The sequence below is a fragment of the Melanostigma gelatinosum genome (genome assembly GCF_949748355.1).
Source record: "Melanostigma gelatinosum genome assembly, chromosome: 24".
Lineage (NCBI taxonomy): Eukaryota > Metazoa > Chordata > Actinopteri > Perciformes > Zoarcidae > Melanostigma > Melanostigma gelatinosum.
This window is the reverse complement of record NC_136657.1, coordinates 8,989,620-9,013,663: the sequence shown is the minus strand read 5'-3', so window position 1 is coordinate 9,013,663 and position 24,044 is coordinate 8,989,620. Positions and strand designations below refer to the sequence as shown.

The following is a 24,044-nucleotide window of genomic DNA, read 5'->3' as shown; positions in this document are numbered from 1 at the left end:
TGTGTGTGTGTGTGTGTGTGTGTGTGTGTGTGTGTGTGTGTGTGTGTGTGTGTGTGTGTGTGTGTGTGTGTGTGTGTGTGTGTGAGAATCAGTTTCTCTCCTCACCCAACAGAACATTTGATACAGATTGTTCTGGATACATTTGTGCCTTTTATCTTGATTATCATAGTCCTTCAGTGTCACTGAATTCAGTACTAGTATTAGTAGGAATAGTATAGTGTACTCTATGATGTTCTTCAATAGCCAAAAGGATTCGGGCAGTTTCAAAAGACATAACAGTGAGCTTTAATTTAAGAGCCAGGCTAGTAGTTTCCCCCTGTTTCCAGTCTTTGTGCGAAGCTAAGCTAACCAGCTGCTGGATGGCTTCATATGTAGTCTGCAGACTTTGGGCCTCATTCACCAACCGTTCTTCAGAAGAACCCACGTACAGTACGCAGTCTGAACCATTCCCTGACATCTTATTTGGCACACTTGCACTCAAATGATGTCAGATTTGTGCAAAAACATTTAGTTATTACGTTTTGTACAATTACATAATATAGGATTTTAATTGCAGTGACATTTTTATCCAGCTATTTTCTAACGCCCAAGATTTTGTGAAAAGCAGATACATAACCGACTTTGTCTGTTTTATTTATCTGGAGGTTGGTTCCAATCAGATATCAAGATGTTTCTGTCTCATCTCAAACATTTCTCCTACAACTTGAAAGCAACACGTGTTTCTTGCTCGCTTGTCTACGTGGAAGTTCTACGGAGGAAACAGGCAGCGCTTCTGGAAAAGAGTCAACATTAAACTTGACACGTTTGATGTGAGGAAGAGGCTTCACACTGCCTTCTTTGATGTACCACTCTGTCTTTTCTCAAGCTCTGGAGAGTGGTGAATGAAACACCATATGACAGCTCCTATTACAGTTGCCTGCAGTGTCGCTGCTGGAAAGCTCGTCCACGCCCGGCTTCTCGCCAAATCCGGGCTTGAACTAAAAACCCTCCTTGCGTCATTTCTCTCTTTTTAAAGTCTACAGGTAATTTTCCTCATTCTAGCCTGAAGCGAGGGAAAAGACGAGTGCAGAGAAATGACGTAACCCAGTAGCTTCTCGACGGCCGGGTCAGAGATGTCATCATGTAAAAAGTTACAGATTAAGACATCCAAGACATCTTTGGTTCAGATAAGAGCATAATCCAGGATTACAGTCAACACATCAAATAAATTAAAAAAAGTTATGCATTTATAACAAAATTACACATGCAAACGTCTCATTTTTATCTTTTTGATTTATCTTTTTGAGGTAATTATTGGCAATGCTAACATGCTGATGTTTAGCAGATATGTCTTTGTTTAGCTTGTTGCTAACATTTGCTAATTAGTACATCTGGTGGAAAGCCTGAAAACTAGAAGAGTGGAAGATGAATGCCCTTTGTTTTAAGATGACAGCATTGACATGAGTACAATGTGTCCACATACGACTGCCCACGTGTGTGTTTCATAACTTGCAGTTGTAGGCTACATGATACACGGTCCAATCAGCGGCATGCACCGATGCTAACTTTGTGTTTTGTGTGCGTCTGCAGGAGTTTGTGGACGTCAGCCCCACACAGAGGAACTGGAAGGGCATCGCCATCTCTCTGCTGGTGATCGTGGCGGTCTGCTCGCTCATCACCATGTCGGTGTTCGTCCTCACACCTGGTACGTCGTCGGGTGTATATGAGCTGGTTCTTCGGGAATAAAGCTGTTAAGAATCGACTGGATTTGACGTTGGGTTTACTGTGTTGTCTCCCAGCGGAGCTCCCCAGCAGCGGCCAGTCCAGGCTGACTGTGGCGGATCTGTACAAAGCAGAGTTCAGCGTCCACGACCCCGAGGCCAAGTGGATCAGTGGTGAGTACTGCAAAGAAAACTATAGGAGTAACCAAATCCACGGATCCACGGTGCATTCTGGGTGATTTTGGGCTGAGTAAATTAAGCAGCAGTGCAGATTTTGAAGGGCTTTAATTTTGAAATGCTACATCAGAATGTCCTGGTTCTGTCTGAGTGGCACCTTGAGGTGTTCTGCTCTTAACCTGTCGTGAAATGATTTTGTGACTATGCACCATTTCCTCTAAAATCGAATCTGAAATTAGACAAATTGTCTCATGAATGTGAATGTTTTCATTATTCTCTCAAAAGCGGCTTAGTGGAGCTTTAAATGATGAAACTGATTGCGATGTACAAGTGAAGACAAGTTGTGAATTGAGGCTTCAACGTGCCAGATAAATCCAGCGGCGTCACATCGTGCAGAAACTCCTCTGCTGCGTTGTGTTGCGTGTCTGCACAGAGTCGGAGACGTGGAGGTGATGGAGCTCAGGAGGAGAATCAAGAGGTGAAGGCAGCGTAATATTGTGAGGAAAGAGTGATGGTGACGTCACAGAGGAGAACAAAACAGTGTGGCACTGAGAAGAAAGTAAAGAGGTCACGTCTGAGAGACACGGTTTGGTATTTTTATCTTCTCAAAATGAAATATCTGTGCACTTTTGTCAGGTGTTGGAGTGAACAGCTGGTTATGTCAATTTAAGAGAGTGCCAGGTTGGACGGCTGGTCTGAAGTCAGTGGGTTTTAACACTTTTTACTCTCATTTCTCACTGAGAACAGACTTTATGACAACACGGGTTAACACAGAGCAAGACAGCGCTGCCTTTAGACGAACATATGAGTTTAATAAAAAGCCAAATATTGTCCAGACAAATTCATCAAACCCCTGGAAGGCCATGGTTCTCCTACCAGGGCGGGAAAAACAAGTGAAGTTTAGAGCCCCGTGGGAAGAGCAGAGCAGAAAATGAAAATCTCTCGTCTGAGGTTTGTACTGTAAATTACAACTATTTATTCACCAAGTCCACAGTCTATGAAAGGATCTCATATAGAAGGTAAAACACTCGCTTTGTCCTCGTCCAAGAAAAGCTAATCATAAGTAGAGCTGGAACTGTTTCAGTTGTACTTCCTGTGAGATCTAAAAATGTAGATCGATATAAATATTGAATTAATACAATGTATTAGATGTTTGTTAGCGTCCCATACACAAAATCAAATATAAGTGGGCAATTAAGAGCTTATTTGAGCCCTGAGGATGTTGAATTTAGTTTATTTTTCAAATCGCTCTCTGTTATTTATCGCTTGTTCGCATAAACACATAAACTCCCGCTGACTCCTGCTTCACAGTAGACGGTAGCATCAACAGCCTGCAGTGACTCGGGGTTGTACATCCTCCCACCTTGGGATAAACCACATTATATATACAATAAAATAACAATAATAACAGCAACACAGTGCTTATTGGTGTGCAACGGGCACAGGAAGAAGACACCAGCTTTAAACTTGATCCCGTGTTTATTGCTCGGCCGAGATTAAATGTAATACAAATAGTTACATTTACATTCAAATAGTGAAGCGTACCTGGAGTAGATTCACCATTACATCTCTTCTCTTGTTTGTACATTTTATATTCAGCCGTTTAACACACTAAAGTCAAAAGTAACTTGAAGCATGAGACAGGAAGTGTTTATTAATATTGAACCATTTCTCTGACTTTAACTAAAGCGCTATTAGAATGACGTTGAAACGTCAGACTTTCAGGACTTTATTCTGTCACCGTGTCAGGAAGCGTCATTCCTCCTCGGTGTCCTCGCTCATATGAGCGTCCGACTGTGGAGAATCTCAAATGTCTTTTCACTGGCGGCTTGACAGCGGCGACAGATTGTGTTTGCATTCGAGCTCGGAGAAGAAGAAGAAGAAGAAAAAAAAAAAGACAGGAAGAGAAGGAAAATAGCAGCTGTAGCTGGAGGAGCTGAACATGACACCCACGTTGGAGCTTTAATGGTTAATTCAGGGGAGAAGATGACTGAATCCTGGAGACGTTTAGGGAGGGTTCTATGTTTTGTGTGCAAATCCGATGCTTTTGAGACAATCAGACCAGATCGCTGGATCAGCAATGACATGAACGATAGCTGAAGGCTTACATCACCTGGGAGGAAAAGAAGCAACTTGTTTTGTGGCACAATAATGCATTTTTCAACCCAACAGGGTCAGCTGTCCCATCGTTACCTGTTTCATTGAGATTGATGATGAAGTTGGGAAATTACCGGCTGACATGTTGCGTGGTGTAAATCTAACGCAGGGCGGGAGATGAGAGGCCCGAGTAGACGAAACGTGGTCTGGGCCTCTGTTGGAGGAGTCGTGGATGTAATTCAAACATGTCTGTGATGGAAATGTCCCCCGACAACCTCCAACTCATTTCCTCTTCTCTCCTCTAACATCCGACTCAGGCTTCAGTAGCTGCCCGGCCCTCAAGACACACTTACAGAAGCTTGAGTTCCAAAACTCTTGGAAAAGCGAACCAATATAAGAAATCATTTCGGTGTAAGATTGAAGCTGAAGCACTCTGCATGCTTCGATGTCGGCCAGTGCAGAAGCATGACGCAGTACCAGCATCTGTTCTTATTCATGATCTTCAGCTTTATTGATGCTTCACTGACTTTTGAACCACGCAAACATGTTTCAGTGACGGCTCCATTGCTTATTTCTCTTTCAACGGTCCTATATGCGGCGTATTCACAGGGTCACGGTTGTGGTGAATTATTCATGGAGTCATTCTGTATTCCCAATGTTCCGTTAACGTGAGCAGAGCTTCTTTATATCAGATGAAGAAAACATTCAGGTACTTGCATAAGAGGAATATAGTGTGTGTGTGTGTGTGTGTGTGTGTGTGTGTGTGTGTGCGTCACGCTGCTTGGCTTGTCGTCCGTGATTGCTAACGAGGTTTGCACAAACAATAGGTTTCATCTTCAGCGGTGACCCATACGAGTAAAACGACATGAATAATGCATTCAGTGTGACGATGTGTGCGGTAGATGGAGACGAGAAGCAAAGGAACTAGAGCAGCGTTCACAACTCTTTCTAAAACCATGCTTCAGTTGCTCTGCCAGTGAGAGTGATGCTACTGGATGTTTATTTAAAGAAAATTGAACAAATATTTTTCAAAAGTCAACAAAAATGGCTGTTTGTGCTTTAAAAGAAAATTGTTTCATGCATCCTTTTTCACATGCATGTTTGCTTCTTTTTCGATGTGCGTTTAAGGCTGAAAGCTGCGTGTTTCTGCTGCAGCAGTGAGTGATTTCCTCTTCTGCAATCAGCCACAGATTCACTCCAAATGAGTTTCAGGAGTTCACCGGGGGGCACGGCTGCTTCTGGTTCAGTTTGATGAGGAGCTCAGGAACGGGAAACAGTTTGGATTGAAGATATTTAAAGTAACACATTACATATTTACAGAAAGAGCTTGGAAGTAAAGGATATGCACCATATATTGTGTGTTATCCAGGACAGCAAGAGCGTGTGTGTGTGTGTGTGTGGTTACATTTGTGCTGCTGGTTGTGTTTATCTTCTACATGTTTCTGTGTTTGCTCTCTCAGATTCAGAGGTGGTGTACAGGAACCGAGACGGTCACGTCATCAAGTTCAACTTCGCCTCCAACGAGACGGAAGTCATTCTGACCAACAGCACGTTTGTACGTTTTGTACTTATTTTTTATCTGTTATTTCAGTTTTTCAGAATATTATTATTTTTACTCCATTTTTAAAGTAAGTACCTGAATCACCAGGAAGCGAGCGGCTCAGTTTGAAATATTATTCCTGTTTGTTATGCATGTAGGACGAGAACTCAAGGATCAAGGACTTTTTAAACAGTATTATTGCACCAGTTATGCATTTATGAGTGCAAGAACCACTATTTGTATGAATGTGGTCCATAAACGTCATCAAAACCATCGAACAAGAGAAGTGTTCAGCTAAATCATTTTTCTTCTTTGTTAGGTGGCCTTCAAGGTGGTAAAGTACTCGCTCTCTGCAGATCTGAAGTATGCGCTGTTCGCTTACGATGTCAAACAGGTGAGTTCCAAATTGAAATGCACGCTTGAGTCACAATCAACGCCTCTGCATGAACCCTGAGAGCTCTGCAGAGACGCCACATTTCATTTTTGCTCATTGTGATGTCATTTCTTCAGAGTATCTTCTTTACAACCTCAGCACAAAGGTTACGTAAGTCAGTAAAGCATCAACATTAATAAAAGTATTAGAAAATACAAGAATCTGACATCTACGAAATAAACACACAGAACATATTGACCCAAAAGCAACGCTCCAAAGGGGATTTGACCTTTTCTCTTGACATGCAGATGTTTGTGAGCAGATCGAGGCGCTCCAGTTTCCTTCGGTCAGTTGCAACACGTTGACGATGTGAAAGAGAAGCCTCAGCTGTCTGCTGCAAAACCAGTAAATGATTCAAAATATGTCATGCAACCAACAATCTCTGCTGGAAATCACAAAAGCTTTGTGGTTTTGATTAGTGACCACGCACGCTGTGATTGGAGTTGTGTCCTTTTCGCGTTTTCTTTATTTCCTGGCAGGATGTAATTTACATAATACCTCCATACAATACCCAAGGGAGCTGTCACTCACTGGTTAGCGTGCACAAACTCACCCGCCCACTCAAGCGGATTATGCTCTCTTGTTGTCTGAAGAGCACTTTGCTGCTCTGATTCTTAAAATTGTAATTGAGTCGAATTAAAACAGATTCTCTGACGCTTTTTGGAGAATTCGGAGTCGGCGGCTGGACCGAGCGCTCCAACAGTCGGGAGAAACCGGCGTGGGTTCACGAGTTGTGTGGTTTCTGTGTGTTAACACTCAGTCATCCACAGAGAGGCTTTCTTCTCCTCACAGTCAAGGTCTCTCTCATTGATTTTTACATTTGTTTGCAAACAGAAGTATCCAGGCCGAGGTTTAGAAACGTCGGTGTCCTGCAGTATTCTGTGTAATAGCAAAACCACGTCCTCTCTCTTCATCGACGCATCGCTCTTCTGCCTCACTGTCTGCACATCTCATTCCTCTCCTGCGTAGCGAGGCTTAATTGATTGCATTCCAGTTTTATTAGTTGCCAGGGCAACGTGAAGTCCCCTTGAGGTGCGACTAACACAACCTGCTGAGATGTTCAGCGGCTCGCAATTGAATTTCTTAATTTGGTGCGCTGTTATGGGTGAAGGGAACTCGGCTGTGACGAAGAGTAGTTGAAAGAAAAGACAGATTTTTTAAAAATCAAAGTGGACTTCCTCAAGTTTCTATAAATGTATTAAATTGTTGAAATGTGTATAAAATGAAACACAACACATGTTTTCATTTGATGTAATGCAGTCTAAATATTTCATTCTTTCAAGCAAAGCAGGAACAAATAGTTGCATATTTTTCCGTCTCAAAGCTTCTTCTGGGGAAATGAAGAAGCAGCGCTGGACGTTTATCTGCTTCAGTGCAGGCTGAGAGTCATTGTCCATTTGAGGAATAAACCCTCTTTACGTGCAAATGTACCAACTGAATAAAGTCATGTTTTACAATAAATAACACAAAGGATGATCCGCTTGTTTCTTATCTTAGTTCTTAGCCGCTCCAGTGACTTTGTTTCCTCTTGTTGATGTCTTCTGTTATATTTCTCATTGTATTCTTGAGATATGATGATTGTTTGCGTTACGTGATGAGCTGAACTGTCGTTGCAGATGTACAGATATTCATACACGGCGTCGTACATCGTTTACAACATCTACACCAGGTGAGCAGATATGTTCTCTCCCTGATTCAGAAACAGGTCACTGTATTGTCACTGTATTTTTATGTGTGTGTGTGTGTGTGTGTGTGTGTGTAACAGGGAGGTCTGGGAGCTAAACCCTCCGGAGGTTCACAACGCGGTGCTCCAACATGCAGCTTGGGGAAGACGAGCACAACAGCTGGTACGATCCATTCTTTCTATTGCGTCTCCGTCTTTCTTTAATTACTTATTTAAACCCAAACCACGACCTTTTCTTAAACTTAACCAAGGCCTTTTTTGCCTAAATCTTACCAAGAGGTTTTGTTTTCAATGACATTCTATTACTTCTAGATCTAGAGCATTAATGAACTTATCGTAAATCTCAAAAGATTGCATCCTTTTTTTTTGCGTTCGTTTTTAAATGAGCTGTTTTTCAGAAAATGGAGCTTTGTAATTTCTGTGCTTTATGAGCAGTAAGTCTACCGGACTGTTCGTGTATCATGCTGTGTTTCTATGTTTGGGCTGCAGCTCTAGAGTCCGTCTGCTTCTGATTAAGTCTCTTCCTGTAAGTCAGTGTTGCACTTTTCCTTCTGCTAATACAGGATACCTTCATGACAAATGTTTGATTTGATGCCACCAGCCTTTGTGTGGTGCGGCAGAGCCGAGTTGCTCCAGGTAAAGTTTTCCAACTCATAATGGCTGCTGAGTGACTCATGCATATTCGGAGCAGAGCTGGGGAAAATAAACAACTCCTCCGGATATTGGTGAACCTGCAAGCTGATCCTGTTTGTACTTGCAAATGCAAATATTAAAACGCTGATGGAAGAGAAGGAACAAACACGCACGCTTTGCTGCGCGGTGAGATAAAATCAGCAGCTGTGAAAGAAAAGAGACTCAAAAAGTAATCAATACCTTCATTATCTCCTCTTCTCTTCAGGTCTACATCTTTGAGAATAACATCTACTACCAGTCAGACGTGAAGAGTAACTCTCTGAGAATCACCTCCTCTGGGATGGAGGGAGTCCTCTTCAACGGACTGGCTGACTGGTTGTACGAAGGTGTGTGTGTGTGTGTGTGTGTGTACTGCAACCATTTGGCTTTTTATGTCCTACAAAGAAGCATTTGACCAGTTTCATATAACCTCCTACAAGAAAAGCAAAATAAAACTGTCAAACAGAACTACAGGTGCAGAAAACCAGCACATCTGTAATAATAAAAGAAAAACCCATTATTCGTTATCGCGCCTCTGAGCTCTGTGGAGTCAGAAAGGACGAACAGATGTTGATTGCTGCTGTATTTCAGAGGAGATTCTGCGTTCTCACTTGGCTCACTGGTGGTCGCCTGACGGAGAGCGACTGGCTTTCCTCACCATCAACGACTCCGTGGTTCCCAACATGGTCCTGCCCCAGTTCACCGGCAACGCCTACCCCAGGGGACTACAGTACCCATATCCTATGGTCAGTCTGCTGCAGGGGATTGTGGGAAATAAAGTCCATACATCATGTGTGAAGTTAGAGAGAAATACAAAACATTTTACAGTTTCCCTTCTAAAATAAAATAAGGAATAAATTTATAAATGTAATTATATTTTACGTGTAAAATGAAGTGCCACTGCTTTAATTAATAAGAAAAAACGAATGTATGCTCTGTGACAGAGCAAAATCCTTCGACTGTGCTCAGTAGATTTAAGATTTTATAACAAAATAACATCTGCAGCAACTTTTGAGCCGCTTCTTTCTTTTACACACTGATCTCCACACGTGTGTAATAATAACTTTGTTTGACACCTTCAGGCCGGTCAGAAAAACCCTTCCGTCAAGTTGTCGGTGGTCAACCTGTTCGGAGCGACACACACTCAAGAACTGCAGCCTCCTGATCAGCTCAGGCTCAGGTGACACACACACACACACACACACACACACACACACACACTCGCAGCAGTGCTGCACACAAAGGCACAGCGTGACTGTCCTCTCTTTGTCTCCTGTGCAGGGATTTCTACGTCACCATGGTCAAGTGGATCAGTAATACTCACCTGGCAGTGCGGTGGATCAACCGGCCCCAGAATGCATCACTGCTGACGGTGTGTGACGCCACCATCGGCGTCTGCCTGCAGGTGGGTGTTGCTGGCGGCAACAACAACAACGTCTCACGATCATATCCGTCATAGAGTCAAAGTGAATTTCATTTTCTTCTGTTTAATTCAGAGACACGGGGACTCGTCAGCGACGTGGCTCTCCATGCAGGTAAACATCATTTCTCATATCCCACAACAATAAGGTGCAGACGTAATACACTGTATTATCCTCACAGCAATACGTGTGGCATTGTAGAGGGCCGAGTACAGCGGGAAGCATTCGTGTGTCGCCTCTGTTTGTCTCCGCAGAGACAGGAGCCGCTGTTCTCCAAGGACAGGAGCAGGTTCTTTCTCTGTCTGCCCGTGAAACAAGGAGGTCAGGGAGACTTCCACCACGTCGCCATGTTCTCCAAAAAGGTAACGGCAGAAAATACAAGTCCCGTTCGGCGTGGCGAAGTCTTCCAAAGGATGGTGGTGCATTTCCTCCCGTTTCCCATTTCAGTTACGGAGCGACCAGGACGAAGTTCGACACTTGACGTCCGGAGACTGGGAGGTGACGAAGATATTAGCTTACGACGAAAACAACCAGATCATGTACGTTTTAATTCTCACTTAAAATACAGACAAAACACTTTCCTCTGCCTGAATTTAAAACCTCGTCCTACTTTAGCTGCTCTGCTTTCCGTCCACACAGATACTTTCTGAGCACGGAGGACGGTGCACAACAAAGGCACGTGTACAGGTAAAATCCCTTTTGTTCATCGTCTCTCTCTGTGACGTCTCTCTGTTGAATGTGATGCACATTGTTGTCTCTGTGCGCCGACAGTGTGTCCACTCTCGGCCTGTTTCCACGCCGCTGCCTCACCTGTGGACTGAAGGAGGACTGCTCGTTCTTTGACGCTGACGTCAACCCCAATGCGCAGCACGCCGTCCTGCACTGCAAAGGTCAGACGGACTCAAAGAAGTAGCTGTAATGGCGTGAACGTTTAGAAAAATGCCCAAATAAGTCCGAAATGTATAGATTTAGAGAGCAAATGTCCAAAACGGGAAGTAGATGTATCAGCGTCTCCGAACAACAACAATGAATGTTGTATTCCTTTCATCGCAGGTCCTGGAGTTCCAGCTGTGCTGCTCCTCAGTTTGGACGATGTGGACTGTAAGTCGTTTTTATTCTCCTTTTTAAAGTTGAATCAGTTTGTGTTCATGTGGTGCATGTTTGGGCGAGCAGATGTGCTTTTTCTCTGGAATGGAAACTAGTTTGTAGCAATTAAGCATCACGTTATGTTTCGGAAAACACCAGCAGCTGTTGGATTTGACTTCCTGCCAAACTGCACCGGCAATTTGTCCATTTATACCATTTTTCGTATGACATTTAGAATAGTCTTCAATATTCATCTCCACAGTTGTGGAGTCGATACTCGCGTGCGCGCTTAGAAAAAATGATTTTGAAAAGATGTAAAAGTGCTGATTCATATCGAGTTGTTCAGATGATGAAGCGTATGTTCTTGTGCAGAGGAACCCTGCCTTCTGTGTGGATTAGTGGTTATAAAATAAAGATGGAGTCGTGCTCTTCCACTGCTGCAGCCTCTGGATGAAGCGCTGAATATTTCATGTGAACTGTTGTCTATATGAATATATAAACACACATGAATATACGAGAGGCTTTAGGCTTCTTCTATATTTAGAAAAGTGCTCCTTCACATGCTGAGGCATTTTAGTTTACTTTAGCAGATTATATATTTAATATTTTTACATTTGTCTTCACAGCGTATTTCATCTTGGAGAACAACCTCCCTCTGCGGTCGGCGCTGGAGACTAAAAAGAGGATTCAGACGGAAATCCGGATGATCACTAATGATGATTTTGGTAGGAAATGATCTGCACTAATGGATGAGTGTGTCTGCATCCGTCTTCCGGCTGTCCTAATGTCTCCGTGTCGTCCTCACAGAGCTGCCTCTGAAGCTCCTCTATCCTGCCGGCTTCTCTGAGTCCTACCTCTACGGCCTTCTCCTTATTGTGTGAGCCGTAACGCTTCATTACATTTACATCTTTTCACCATTTACTGCCGCACTGTGAGCTTCGGAGGACTCTTCACTTCTCTGCACCTGCAGGCTGGACAGTTAAAACACGATTTACACATCAGCAGCAGATATAAATGAACATGATGATGAGAAAATGTACATGTAGCGACAATTTTAATGTCCTATAATCCTTTTTGGATGCAGAGTAGGTTCAATAAATAGTCTCAAAGTTGTTGGTGGATCAAGTACTACGATCCTTCACTTCAGTAAAAGTACCAATAAAACGAGGTACAAATCCTGCTTCAGTGCAGAAGCTCTGTCAGTAAAATGCACATTGCATTATTAGATTAACACTGATGCATCCATTTTAATGGTGTAGCTGCTCGAGGTGGAGCTCGTTGTCACTGCTCTATGTACAGTGAGCTCGTTTAGTGTTGTGGTTCTCAACCTGGGGGTCGGCCCCTCCGAAGGGACACGAGATCGATCTGAGGAGTCGTGAGATGATTCAGAAAAAGTTCTGCTGCTGAAATTTCTGGTGTTCGTTTTGTGACGCGCTCACACGAAACCACCGTCACTGTCGCAGACTACGACGAGGGGCAGAAGCCACACTCCAAACGTCTTTAGTTTTAATGCATTCAATAAATGTCGTGGAGTAAAGAAGTACAATATATAAACGATTGAAACAAGTCTGTTTTTGTAAATGTCAATAAAAGAAGGTGTTGATGTTTGTGTCCATCCTCGCAGCGCTGGTTCTCCGGGCGAGCAGGCGGTGACGGAGGAGTTCAGGCTGGACTGGGACTCTGTGCTGGTGGGGTCGGAGCAGGTCATCGTAGCGCAACTGGACGGCAGAGGGTCAGGCTTCAGTGGGCAAAGGTACTGAACATCCACATGGATGCCCAGCATGCACCAGTAGTTTATATCTCTGATCCTCTTCTTTGTCTCTTCTCAGGGTTTTCCAGCAGGTCCATCGGCGGCTCGGCACAGTGGACGCAGAGGACCAGATAGCAGCTCTGGAGTAAGTCGCGCATTCTGTCCCGTCTGGATGCATAACGGTACCTTGTGTTCGGTTTGCACTGTGTTGAGGTGCTCTTCTAATACTCGTCAAGTTAAAAGGTTTTCCTCTGTGTGCCTCAGATACCTGGCGAAGCTGCCGTTCATCGATGGCGCTCGTGTGGGAGTTTACGGAGAGGTTAGTCCGTTTCTCCCTGAGGGATGAATCTGTCTAACTGTTTGAAAACGTCATTAAAAGGATACGTTATGAGCTTGAAATGAAAGATTACTGATGGTGAAACATGTGTACATTAATGCAGAGATTTCACGTCATCACTAGCACCCTCGTTCATGAAATGAACAGAAATCTCAAAATATCCAGAATCCTTATATAATCTGTTCAATTATTTTGGATGATGGCTACAATGCAATCCTCAAGTCCACATTTCCAGCTTAATATATTCAGGTTTCTTCCAAAAAAACTGCCGCCTTTTTCTTAATACAATAAGTGCATTCAGCTGAGACAGGAGGTGCTAAAACCAATTTGTAGAAATGCTTGATGTGCTGATAAAGATCCGTATTCAATTTGTGAAATAATTACTCTCTGTGAGACGAATATGCAGGAACTTTAAAACTGAACACGCCTGCATAATAAATATTGTCTGTGTAATGTCATTAAATCGCTTAGAAGAGCGGCTCCCAATTTTTTGGGGGGCTATAAATGAGGTCATATTTGCTTGCGAGGGTTGTTTTACTTGGATGATGTGCAGAGGCCTGAGTGGGTAAAATAGTTCAGTAAAAATGAACATAACTGTGCATTATTCTGCTTCCCCATCATCTGAATCTGAGCATATTTGAATCCATCCAGGTGTGAAAAAGAGCTTGTTTTCCGTTGTTCAACAGGACTACGGCGGCTTCCTCACTCTGACGATGCTGAAGTCGACTGAGAAGCTGATCGGATGCGCAGCAGCTCGGGCTCCCATCACCGACTGGTCCATTTACGGTGAGGAAATTAAAATCGCATGTCTCTTCTTCTTTGATACACACTGCAGGGACGTGGAGAAGTGAATTACTTCTGCTGCTGCAGACGTCTTCATCCCGCGTGGTGCATTGTCTGGGTAATGTGACTTTAATTATCCTTCGGTTCTGCTTTCGGGAATTCAGGCTTATTGAGTTTTTAGGATGAAACGCTTTCTTCATTCGACCGAGTATTACTGTACAGCAGAAGAGAGACGCTGAAATGTGTTTCTAAGAGGCTGGATCCTGCACGCTCCAAATGCACACCTACTGTCATGTGACATGCACGATCTCTTCTCAAGACTGATTCTGTTTTCATCTCATCACAGCTCCAGTGTTTGTTTTTCTTCCGTTAAGTTCACATCTTTCTAAAAACAACACGCTGAAACCTTTGTTTTCCAGCGTCTGCGTTTTCGGAGCGATACCTCGGATCACCTTCAACTGAGGAGACCGCCTACCAAGTGAGCTGCTTCTACCCATCATGCATCTGTTGCTGGGCTTGTTTTTTTTAAATTTTATGTTAAAAATCACATCTTTTCCTGCAGCCAGATGCATAAATTTGGAAAAAAGAGGTTGCTGAGGCAGCAATAAGTCAGCAAACTAACAAAACACAACTGAAAAATCAACCAAATATAGTTTGTGAATAAAATCTGACGTGGACTTGTCTGCTGTGTTGCACCCAAAAACCTTAAGCTGTAAATCTTCTTGAGACCCCTCAGGTGTATTTGACCTTTTGTACCACTGCTTTAGAGAAATGAGTTATAAATCAATTTCACTTCCAGACTTTAACGGAGCCACAAGTGAAAGCTTACTAATTACAATGTTACAACTAAAATACACTTTCCTCCGAATACAATTTCAAATTCCTTCCTTTTTATTCCACAAAATCTCCTTTTTGTTTTTTTATGGCGAGGCAAAGGTTCCCACAGCTCTCTAAATGAAAACGCGCTCTGCTTTGGTTCACTTCACAATCGAGACAGTTAGAAAATAAAGGACATGTGGCCACAAGCATCTCAGGGTTCAGATCGTGTCCTTTTTGCAGCACCGAGCGGAAAAACACACAAAATAAACCACACAACTGTCCTCTACGCGAAGGTTGCAGTCAGTCGCTCTCCTCCTAAGTGGGTTGCGTTATAACTGGGGCGGCTATTTTTGTGACTCTCTCAGCAGGGGGGGGGGGGGGGGGGTGGTCTGCTTTTAAATGTAAAACCATCGCGGTGACATTTTAACATGTGATGACATTCTGAAATGCGATGTGTTGATGGAGAATGTGTCTTCCAGGCATCCAAAGTGCTGACCAACATGAAAGGTCTGCAGGGAGGAACTCTGTTTCTGGCTCACGGCACAGCGGACGGTACGCACGCCTCCCGTCTCTCGCTGACTGTACTGTGTGTTGTTAAAGGTGCACTGCAGGTTGTGTCCTCTCTACATGATGCAGATCTTTGAAACTTGATGGATGAGAGCCAGAGCTTTTGTATCCAGTAAATGAACCCCGTTGACACTTATTTGCATGCGTTTGTTTTTGTCCACAGCAAACGTTCACTTTCAGCACTCGGCAGAGCTCATCAAACACTTGATAAAGATCGGAGCCAACTATACTATGCAGGTAAGCGCAACAGCTTGTGTCCAGTAATGTCGAACACTTTCACGACTCATCATATCTGTAGAAGCTGTGCAATCCTGAATCACACTTAAAAACGTTCTGTTCCAAACTAAATGGGAAAAACGTGTATTTTTACACTGAAAAATGTCCCTTTAACGTGCGCTCTTGGAGTTTTGGGTGACTGTTTGTTTTCATATCTTTGGGACAGATCTACCCAGACGAGGGACACTTCCTGTCGACGCGTAGCCGGATTCAGCTGACTCAGTCCCTGCTTGGTTATTTTCGAGGATGTCTGATGGACGCGTCGTTACTCGACCAACGCGACGACGAGTGAGAGGCAACGTGGTTGTTATTGCTGGACCTTGTGTGTTCTGAGTGCATGTGCCCCTGGTAGACTTGAGTGTGTGTTTTATACCCGTAGCACAACGTGTGATGGACAAAACAAGCGTCTCCTCAACATATCAGACATGCTTTCTGTCGTCTCAGTAGAATACATCTCTTTCACTGACAGAGCAGAGAAAATGTTGCATTTCTGTTTAAAATGTGTGGGATGTTTGGAGGAGGAGGTGGTAAAATGTGTTCTTTTGAAGCCAACACTCTCTAAAGCATAACTTCTGAAATTGGCACAGATTCTGGCCTTATGTGCCATCTTCATGCCATGTGAAGGTGGGATAACAGCAGGTTTTAACAAGTACAGTATTCATCAGCTTTAGATCGGACAAAACCCTCCAACATGTATGTTTAATAATTCTCCTTCTCTCCAGTGTTTTCTTTTGTTTCCCAGTGATGGTTTTTGTTTTCTTTTTTAAAGATTTAGCTTAAAGGGGCGACGAGTGACATGTTGTCCCACAGCACAAAGAAGCCACTTCCTATCTGCAGTCTCTTCGTGAGATGCTGAATGCTCACAGTAGTTACATGATGTACTGTGTAACCGTATCAGAGTTTGCATTGAATTTAGGCTGTAATGTAGCCGCGTCTCGTGCAAATGTCCGTTTTTTAGTAGTTGCAGGGTCCTTTTTGCTCTCTTTAAATTATTATATACTTTCTACTGGTTGCCAAAATGGTTTTAAACCACTTAATGTTCCTTTTAAAATGCGTTCTGGATGAACAGTATAAAGTGTTATTTCTCTCATGCTGCGTCATAAGTGTTGCATAACAAGCTCTTCACTGTGATTATGTACAGAGTTCATTCATTGTTGGTGAGGGTTGAATTGGAAAAAAAAAGCTTATTGTATTTTTTTTGTGCTGTTTTTAATATTAAAGACCAATGAATGAGACGCATTTGAGTTTTAATTGATGTCTTGCAGAGGAGGAGGAAGTATTCGGACCCTTTACTCTAGTAATACTGCTCTAAAAATACATTTTGGGCCCCTGAGCCCAGTCATCCCTGCATGAGTACAGTAAACGCTGCACTGATGCAGGGTGTTGCTGTTCCTTGTTTGCTGCAGCACCCAACTGTGCACCATCCGTCCTGACGCTGGTCCTGGTCACACGTTGATATCGGCACATTTTAATTTCCTTTGGTCACAATGAGTAGCCGTGTTTGTGTGGCAGCATGCAGTCCTGTCAGCAGTCTGAAAGCTCCTCACCATCCTTTTTAAACCCGTACACTGACGAAAATGTCATGTAATAGGAAACAAAAACCATTTCTCTCTCTCTGTCCTCAACCTTTTTAAATCCCACGCTTCCTCGACCTTTTTAAATCCCACGCTGCTCAGATTCGCCTTAATTACATCAAAGCAATTACAGCGCCAATATGAAGGCCTCATCCTCTGAGGAAAGAACAAGTCCAGCAGCAAACTTCAGAAACTGAGTTAAGATCTGAGCAAGGAAAGTGTCTGGTGGACCGGCACAGACCGTCTCTACAGGATGTTTTCTACTGTAGCAGAAGAGAAATATGCATGTCAGCACTGTTTTAACTGGAAGAATGCCGAAAATACATAAGAGCATTGATTAGCCAGGGTTGTCCATTTAGTGTTTGAATATTGTGCATGTGATCTACCTCAGTGCTGAACTGGTGGGCTGCAGATTCCTCACTTGTCCTCTGCTCTTGAGCTTTGTCAGAGGCTACACTGCCATCTGGTGGTGAAACACCCACAGCTCACCCACAAAGTACTAAAACACTGAATACTCCAGCACGAGATAGTCCTGCATTCAAAGAGTTCCTTACAGCACATCAGCAAGAGTTAAAATAGTCTGTGCAGTCAACAGAACAGCTTTGAGGCTTTTTCCAGCTGGTCCACGAGTTTATTTAGCCAAAGGAGGATTTTCTCAACACTTCATGCTTTAGCTTAAACAGTCATGGTTTTCACTGGACTGTAGAAGTATGAATGAAATGCACTTACCGTTTGAAAAATATCTTTCATTCTGAAATTTGTCAGACAGGAACCAGTGAAAATACCAGTTTGTGCATCTAGATATTTTATTGTAGATAGAACATGAGAAGCCACTAGTTTGAAGATCCAGATGTTTCTCTAAATGATTCTGCTTGGACATTGAGGTTCTTCTTGACTGTAAACATTTATATTTCCATATTTAATCAGTGCCCTTTGAACTCTATCTCAAACATCTGTCCAAGACTTCAGTCATGAAGTTCACCAACATGTTTAAAGTGAAACTGATTTAACTGCAAGTTTCCAACTGAAAGAATGAGTTGATCGTAAGTCTGTTGAGGTTTAATCTTCTATTGCGCTGGTTTCAGCCATCTTTACATCGGAAATGTTTATTGAACAAAATGATGGCATCAAAAACAGGGTGATTCATAAAATATGAATAATTAAAATAAATCAATACAGATGTGCATCTTTGAGTCGAGAGAAGTTGGTCTTATCAGCTTTATTTAGAAAATGATGTAAATGTAAAGGCACATTGTCTCCCACCGGAGTCATTGTTTAAACCAAACACCATGGGATTGAACGCTCAGACAAATCACTGCTCTGCAGTAACATTAGTGTTTATTAGATTCTACACAGATCGTTGAACATTGACACTGCATGCTTCTGGAGGAGATTTAAAAGAATACTCTGTTAGAGCGAGCGAGCGAACGAGAACTTTACCCTCTCAAAACGGCTCTACTAATAAATGATATACTACTGTGTTTAATACTCCTCCCCTTCTTCATCTTCTTCAAATGAGTCCATGCCCACCTCCTCGTAATCCTTCTCCAGGGCGGCCATGTCCTCTCTGGCCTCTGAGAACTCCCCCTCCTCCATCCCCTCTCCTACGTACCAGTGGACGAAGGCCCTCTTGGCGTACATCAGGTCGAACTTGTGGTCCAGGCGAGCCCAGGCCTCGGCGATGGCGGTGGTGTTGCTCAGCATGCACACGGCCCTCTGCACCTTGGCCAGGTCTCCTCCAGGAACCACGGTGGGTGGCTGGTAGTTGATGCCCACCTTGAAGCCGGTGGGGCACCAGTCCACAAACTGGATGCTGCGCTTGGTCTTGATGTTGCTGATGGCAGAGTTGACGTCTTTGGGCACCACGTCTCCGCGGTACAGAAGACAGCAGGCCATGTATTTACCGTGGCGAGGGTCACACTTCACCATCTGATTGGCTGGCTCGAAGCAGGCGTTGGTGATCTCAGCCACTGTGATTTGCTCGTGATAGGCCCTCTCTGCGGAGATAACGGGGGCGTAGGTGGCCAGAGGGAAGTGGATACGAGGGTAGGGCACCAGGTTGGTCTGGAACTCAGTCAGGTCCACGTTCAGGGCGCCGTCGAAGCGCAGGGAGGCGGTGATGGAGGAGACGATCTGGCTGATGAGGCGGTTCAGGTTGGTGTAGGACGGGCGCTCGATGTCCAGGTTCCTGCGGCAGATGTCGTAGATGGCCTCGTTGTCCACCATGAAGGCGCAGTCAGAGTGCTCCAGGGTGGTGTGGGTGGTCAGGATGGAGTTGTAGGGCTCCACCACAGCTGTGGACACCTGCGGAGCTGGATAGATGGCAAACTCAAGCTTCGACTTCTTGCCAAAGTCTACTGAGAGGCGCTCCATCAGGAGGGAGGTGAAGCCAGAGCCGGTTCCTCCTCCGAAGGAGTGGAAGATGAGGAACCCTTGTAGTCCTGTGCACTGGTCCGACTGGACGAGAGAGAAAGGTTTTAAAAACACTCAAAAAACAAGAGTTGTATGAAGAATATACTGCTGAGCGACTAACGACATCCTCCCCCCCCATAATGACTCAGCGATTCTGTCGTACCAGTTTGCGGATCCTGTCCAGTACGTTGTCGATGTGCTCCTTCCCGACAGTGTAATGACCGCGGGCATAGTTGTTGGCGGCGTCCTCCTTCCCCGAGATCAGCTGCTCGGGGTGGAAGAGCTGCCGGTACGTTCCTGTACGAACCTCATCTGGAAGGAGCGAAGAGGGCACGTTAACGTCATGAGCCGATTGGCCGATTCAAACTGCAGTGGGCGTGGCCAAAGTAAAACTTGTCTGCTGACCCGCAAACTTAAATTTGGCCGAAATATAAATTCATATGCATGACAATGACTTGGATTTACTAGTTAATGATCCTCACCGATCACCGTGGGCTCCAGGTCCACAAAGATGGCTCTGGGGACGTACTTCCCGCTGCCAGTCTCGCTGAAGAAGGTGGTGAAGGAGTCATCGTAGCCTCCTCTGGGCTTCTCGCTGGGCATTTGGCCGTCGGGCTGGATGCCGTGCTCCAGGCAGTATAGCTCCCAGCAGGTGTTGCCCATCTGGACACCAGCCTGGCCGACGTGGATAGAGATACATTCGCGCTGTGGAGGAGAGATTTTTGCAAAACGCTGTTAGATTTCCGTAACATTTGGGAGGTTGGTGAGACTCTTCAGCTCAGGCGTCACCGATCTAAATCAGCACGACGAGGTCATTAACATGTTCCTGTCTACGGGCCAAAGTGCTTCCACACCCTCCTGAAGTATTTCCAGTGACTCGTAAGCAGTGGGTGGAAGGTGGAGCAATGGCTGCCTGCTGACGACTCAAACAAGTCAAATCATGTGGAAGACGGTAGCTAAAGACACAACCTCATCATCTAAAGTACACCAAGTTAAACTCACAGAAACTAAAGTTCGTCATCAAGAGAAACTACTCCTATTTCATAGTGGAAATAGTGGTTAATAAATAGAGGTCTCACGCTTCTGCCGCAGTGCAAACCACCAATAACCTAAATCACCCGTCAGCCTAAATAGCAACCCCTTTGTTTCCTAGCCGGCTTTTGTTTTGAATCCTGCGCCCTTGTCCGCCCCCTCCCCCACTGGAGCATGTGACGAGGCCGCATGGGAGCTACCAACTGTGGCAGCCATCTATTTTTAAGTGCAGCTCCACACAGACAGCTGCCCCACTGACCCGTCTTACATGCTGCAACTGCAGGATAAAATGATGCAGAATGAGTCTATTCTGCGTTACCTTGTGAGTCACAGGAGCTGCAGCCGGATGTGAGTCGTGTGGGCGTGGCAACATGCCACATTGGTGCATGCTACTGTGAAAGCTACACTTCCTGGCAATGGCGGCAGAGAGGGTGACTTATCTACTTCCTGTATCTTGTCCCGAAAGTACGTCATAGCCTAAACATGAGACCGCACACAGAGGAGCTTTGTGTTTTAGTTTTCTTGTGTAGTTTCCCCAACTGAAAATGAAGTAGAGGGACGTTTAAAGCTCTTAAGGTGAGTTTTTATACACACTGGAGGCCTGACTCTACAAGTGACGTTGTGAAAATAAATCCTGGACACAAGTCAAAAATATATATGAGGAATAGCAACTCTTAAAGCAGGGTGGCCCTCCACGCCTCCTCTTGCATGGTAAATCACAAACGGCCCAACAGGAAGTGTCAGCGGACCAAAAACCTGAATTTTCTGGTCCTCACCGCCTTAATGTCGTCCTTTCAAAAAGGCCCGCAGCCGTTGCGACACTCCCTGTTCGCAATGACGACGCAACAAATGTGAAAAGGGGAAGGACAGCTTCTGAAGAATTAACGTAAGCGCTAATTAAAATGTTTATCCGTGGCTACAGGAGTTTATTATTTACGCGTCTGGCGTCGTATTTAACATGAAAAATAGGCCTCAGTTGACTGCTATGCGCCTTTCAGCTCTACCGCTGCAGGAATGCAGCAGCAGCTTATCGGCACGATGGCGCAGAAAGGCAGAAATAGAAGCGTTAAATACACAAGCGGCCTCTAGAAGCCACATCAGCATTCAAACAGCACGCCCTACTGACAGACAGACCGATGGAAACTGTTAACAGTCACCATGCCTGGACTGGCAGCCAGTTTCCACTCGTGCACTTTATGGCTTTTTAACATTTAACACGTATAATCTGTTTTTATGTGCCGTATAAATGCCATCATTTGGTTTTAGAAGCAGCCTGGGGCCTCTAGAGTAGAAACAAAACGACCAAAGCTGAAGCTTGAGATAAGTTTTTGGAGGGAAAGTATGCAGATGCGACAGGAAAACTACGATTACATGTTTCCTGTGACATGAATCCGCTAGAATACTGCACGTGTTGCTTTCCATAATAATTGTAATAATAATACTCACCATTGTGTTGATCTGATTGTCCTTTGGGGAAGAAAAAATCAAACTTGCAGAATCTCACAGGACACCTATAATGAGATCTCTGTGAGTGAAGTCCTATCAGTGTGTGACGCACACTGCTTTATAGCTACTGCAGAGGGAGGAGGCGGAACAGGAAGGGGAGGAGCCTGTAGCAGCCGCAGACTGAGATACTGCTTCCTGCTAGGCCTTTTCAGGATAAAAGCAGCACTAATATTTAAGAGAGACTGAAATATTTGCATCAAAAGAGAAGTTTAACAACAATATTACAGAACAATAAACCACTTTTTATACTTTTTAGATATTTCGATATGGAGTACCTCGACATCGTGTATTGCTAATTGTATTTGCACAATTTTAATTGTGTAAAATATAGGAATACATCTTCCATTGCTTTATAATGTATACATAATATAATATACATATATATAACTGAAAGGCTGCATGACTAACCGGGGTCATGGAGCTTCGAAGACGCGGGAAGAGAAGGGTGAAGCGCAAAAAGACCGTTGCATTATGGGAAATGTAGTAGTGAAGAGCGCATGCTGATGTCTGGTAATTTCGGTCTGTGCTCAGTCAATTTTGACCATATTTTTTAAAATGCAAATCAGTGAAGGACAAATTAAATAGATCTAATAATGGAGTAGAATAAATCATATTTGGGGAAATACTCACATACATAATCCACACAGAAAATAATGACTTAATGTATTTTAGATATCTGACAGAATAAAGACTTGGTCAAATATTGTGCTTTGTTGGACTCACGCTTTCTTACAATGTGTATAAATTGAAAGATTCTCTCATTGAACTTCGCCTGAAACGATAGTGCAGGTTTCAGCCACTAGATGGAGTTATGGAGTTATCATTATGATTTTGTGTCCCGGTTAACTCTTCCTCAACCATTTCCACATACCATGATGAAGAGGAAAGAAAGACATTTGGTTTTTCAGACAGGCAACACACAAACCACAGTAACACACTGAAGATTATGCACAGCGACAATCAATAGTCAGGGACATAATGACATAATAACATACCTGAAAACAATAAAATATATGAATAACTTGCAGATGCAGCCTGATCCTGTAAATGCACCAACAGAGCCAAATGTGTGTTGTATATTATAGCATTTACTCAATTATATCTTATATATTTCTCATTTTAGTGAGCCACCGTCTCTCCAGCCGCTCAAGTTTTGTTCACACTGTGAGAGAAAATATCCAAATTGTGTTGTTTGATTTTTGATTTCACATCTAATTTTTCTCCAACCAGTGCGACCAACAAAAAACTGCACAAATAAGTGTTATGTGTTAAAAATGTGAGTCCAGATGTGTTTCTTTTATTATAGCAGCATTATCAGTGAGATTAAAGAGCTGCACTACGAGGCGTTGTGATATTGGGTATAAGGGAAGAAAAGAGCATTTTTGGGAAAACGCGTCTCTCAAATTCAGTTTTTCACCCCATATGTTCTCCATTTATTGTGTTTGTGAGCGTCGCCTGTCCATCACTCTTTACAGGAATGCAGAGCTGATCCAGGAGCCGTCAGAGGCCTGAGCTCATCGCACCAGGCCTTCACCTCTGAATGTAAGCGTCCTCATAATCCTCAAACAAACCCCTGAGTCCTCCAGAGCCCATATAGCCTCATCCCCTCAACCGCTCTCTCCTCTTCAAACACTCCCCTAAGCATCTTTTCTTGGGGGAGGGTGGAAAGGAGGGTTAGTTTGCGATAGTCGGATAATGGAGATCTTTTTCAAGTGTTGTGTTTTGGCCTCCTCCACTCGGAGCTCCACAGATTACTTTTCTTTTACATCTTTCCCCTCCTTCCTCCTGACAGTTTGACAGCTTTTCTTTTGACCTATTCTTCTTTAAGATGACTTGAATGTGACAAAAACACTTTCTGCTGCAAAGTTATTTGGTCAAGCAGCAAACAAAAACACATCAGGTCACACAGATTATATCAAATGAGGTCACTTTATACATTCGATTTCTTTTGCAGGAACCGTGTTATAAAAAAAAGATAGACAAGTATTGAATTCTCGCCTGCTTATTTCTCTGCCCAACACGTGTATCATAATTAGTGATTTGATATTTCTCATATCTGTTCTCAGGAGGATCAACCTTCCAAATGTACAAACCTTAACTCACTTTGCTTGAGGGCATCAGCCAAACACCTGGAAGTATAAATGTGAATGTGAATATAAATGTGTGTATTTATGGGTG

General features: G+C 43.8%; 2 protein-coding genes across 2 annotated transcripts in view; one reads left to right on the top strand and one right to left on the bottom strand.

Moving 5' to 3' along the window:
- Positions 1-16,577, top strand: part of LOC306797384 (inactive dipeptidyl peptidase 10-like) — a 17,829-nt gene extending 1,252 nt beyond the window's left edge. Inside the window, exons 2-27 of the mRNA XM_079296724.1 lie at positions 1,570-1,684; positions 1,779-1,874; positions 5,435-5,529; positions 5,834-5,908; positions 7,564-7,616; positions 7,713-7,794; positions 8,530-8,650; positions 8,895-9,049; positions 9,386-9,483; positions 9,585-9,708; positions 9,800-9,838; positions 9,979-10,086; positions 10,172-10,263; positions 10,364-10,411; positions 10,496-10,614; positions 10,778-10,825; positions 11,437-11,535; positions 11,618-11,687; positions 12,435-12,563; positions 12,640-12,705; positions 12,825-12,879; positions 13,584-13,683; positions 14,100-14,158; positions 14,979-15,051; positions 15,230-15,303; positions 15,509-16,577. Coding sequence (XP_079152850.1) covers positions 1,570-1,684; positions 1,779-1,874; positions 5,435-5,529; positions 5,834-5,908; positions 7,564-7,616; positions 7,713-7,794; positions 8,530-8,650; positions 8,895-9,049; positions 9,386-9,483; positions 9,585-9,708; positions 9,800-9,838; positions 9,979-10,086; positions 10,172-10,263; positions 10,364-10,411; positions 10,496-10,614; positions 10,778-10,825; positions 11,437-11,535; positions 11,618-11,687; positions 12,435-12,563; positions 12,640-12,705; positions 12,825-12,879; positions 13,584-13,683; positions 14,100-14,158; positions 14,979-15,051; positions 15,230-15,303; positions 15,509-15,634 — 2,319 coding nt within the window. The 3' untranslated portion in view covers positions 15,635-16,577. The remainder of the gene's footprint in view (positions 1-1,569; positions 1,685-1,778; positions 1,875-5,434; positions 5,530-5,833; positions 5,909-7,563; positions 7,617-7,712; positions 7,795-8,529; positions 8,651-8,894; positions 9,050-9,385; positions 9,484-9,584; positions 9,709-9,799; positions 9,839-9,978; positions 10,087-10,171; positions 10,264-10,363; positions 10,412-10,495; positions 10,615-10,777; positions 10,826-11,436; positions 11,536-11,617; positions 11,688-12,434; positions 12,564-12,639; positions 12,706-12,824; positions 12,880-13,583; positions 13,684-14,099; positions 14,159-14,978; positions 15,052-15,229; positions 15,304-15,508) is intronic.
- Positions 16,578-18,116: 1,539 nt separating this feature from the next.
- LOC306797142 (tubulin alpha-1C chain-like) lies at positions 18,117-21,935 on the bottom strand. The gene is made up of 4 exons (XM_079296340.1): positions 21,807-21,935; positions 19,811-20,033; positions 19,492-19,640; positions 18,117-19,373 (listed from the first exon to the last, which is right to left on the bottom strand). The coding sequence occupies exons 1-4, from the start codon at positions 21,807-21,809 to the stop codon at positions 18,399-18,401; spliced, it is 1,350 nt and encodes a 449-aa protein (XP_079152466.1). The 5' UTR covers positions 21,810-21,935; the 3' UTR covers positions 18,117-18,398.
- Between the last annotated feature and the right edge of the window lie 2,109 nt (positions 21,936-24,044).

Excerpts from the sequence above, each read along its gene's own strand:
- LOC306797142 (XM_079296340.1), bottom strand. Across the intron at positions 19,641-19,810 it reads CCTGGAGCCCACGGTGATCG|ATGAGGTTCGTACAGGAACG; the intron begins GTGAGGATCATT and ends CGCTCCTTCCAG. Across the intron at positions 19,374-19,491 it reads TGGACAGGATCCGCAAACTG|TCGGACCAGTGCACAGGACT; the intron begins GTACGACAGAAT and ends TCTCTCGTCCAG.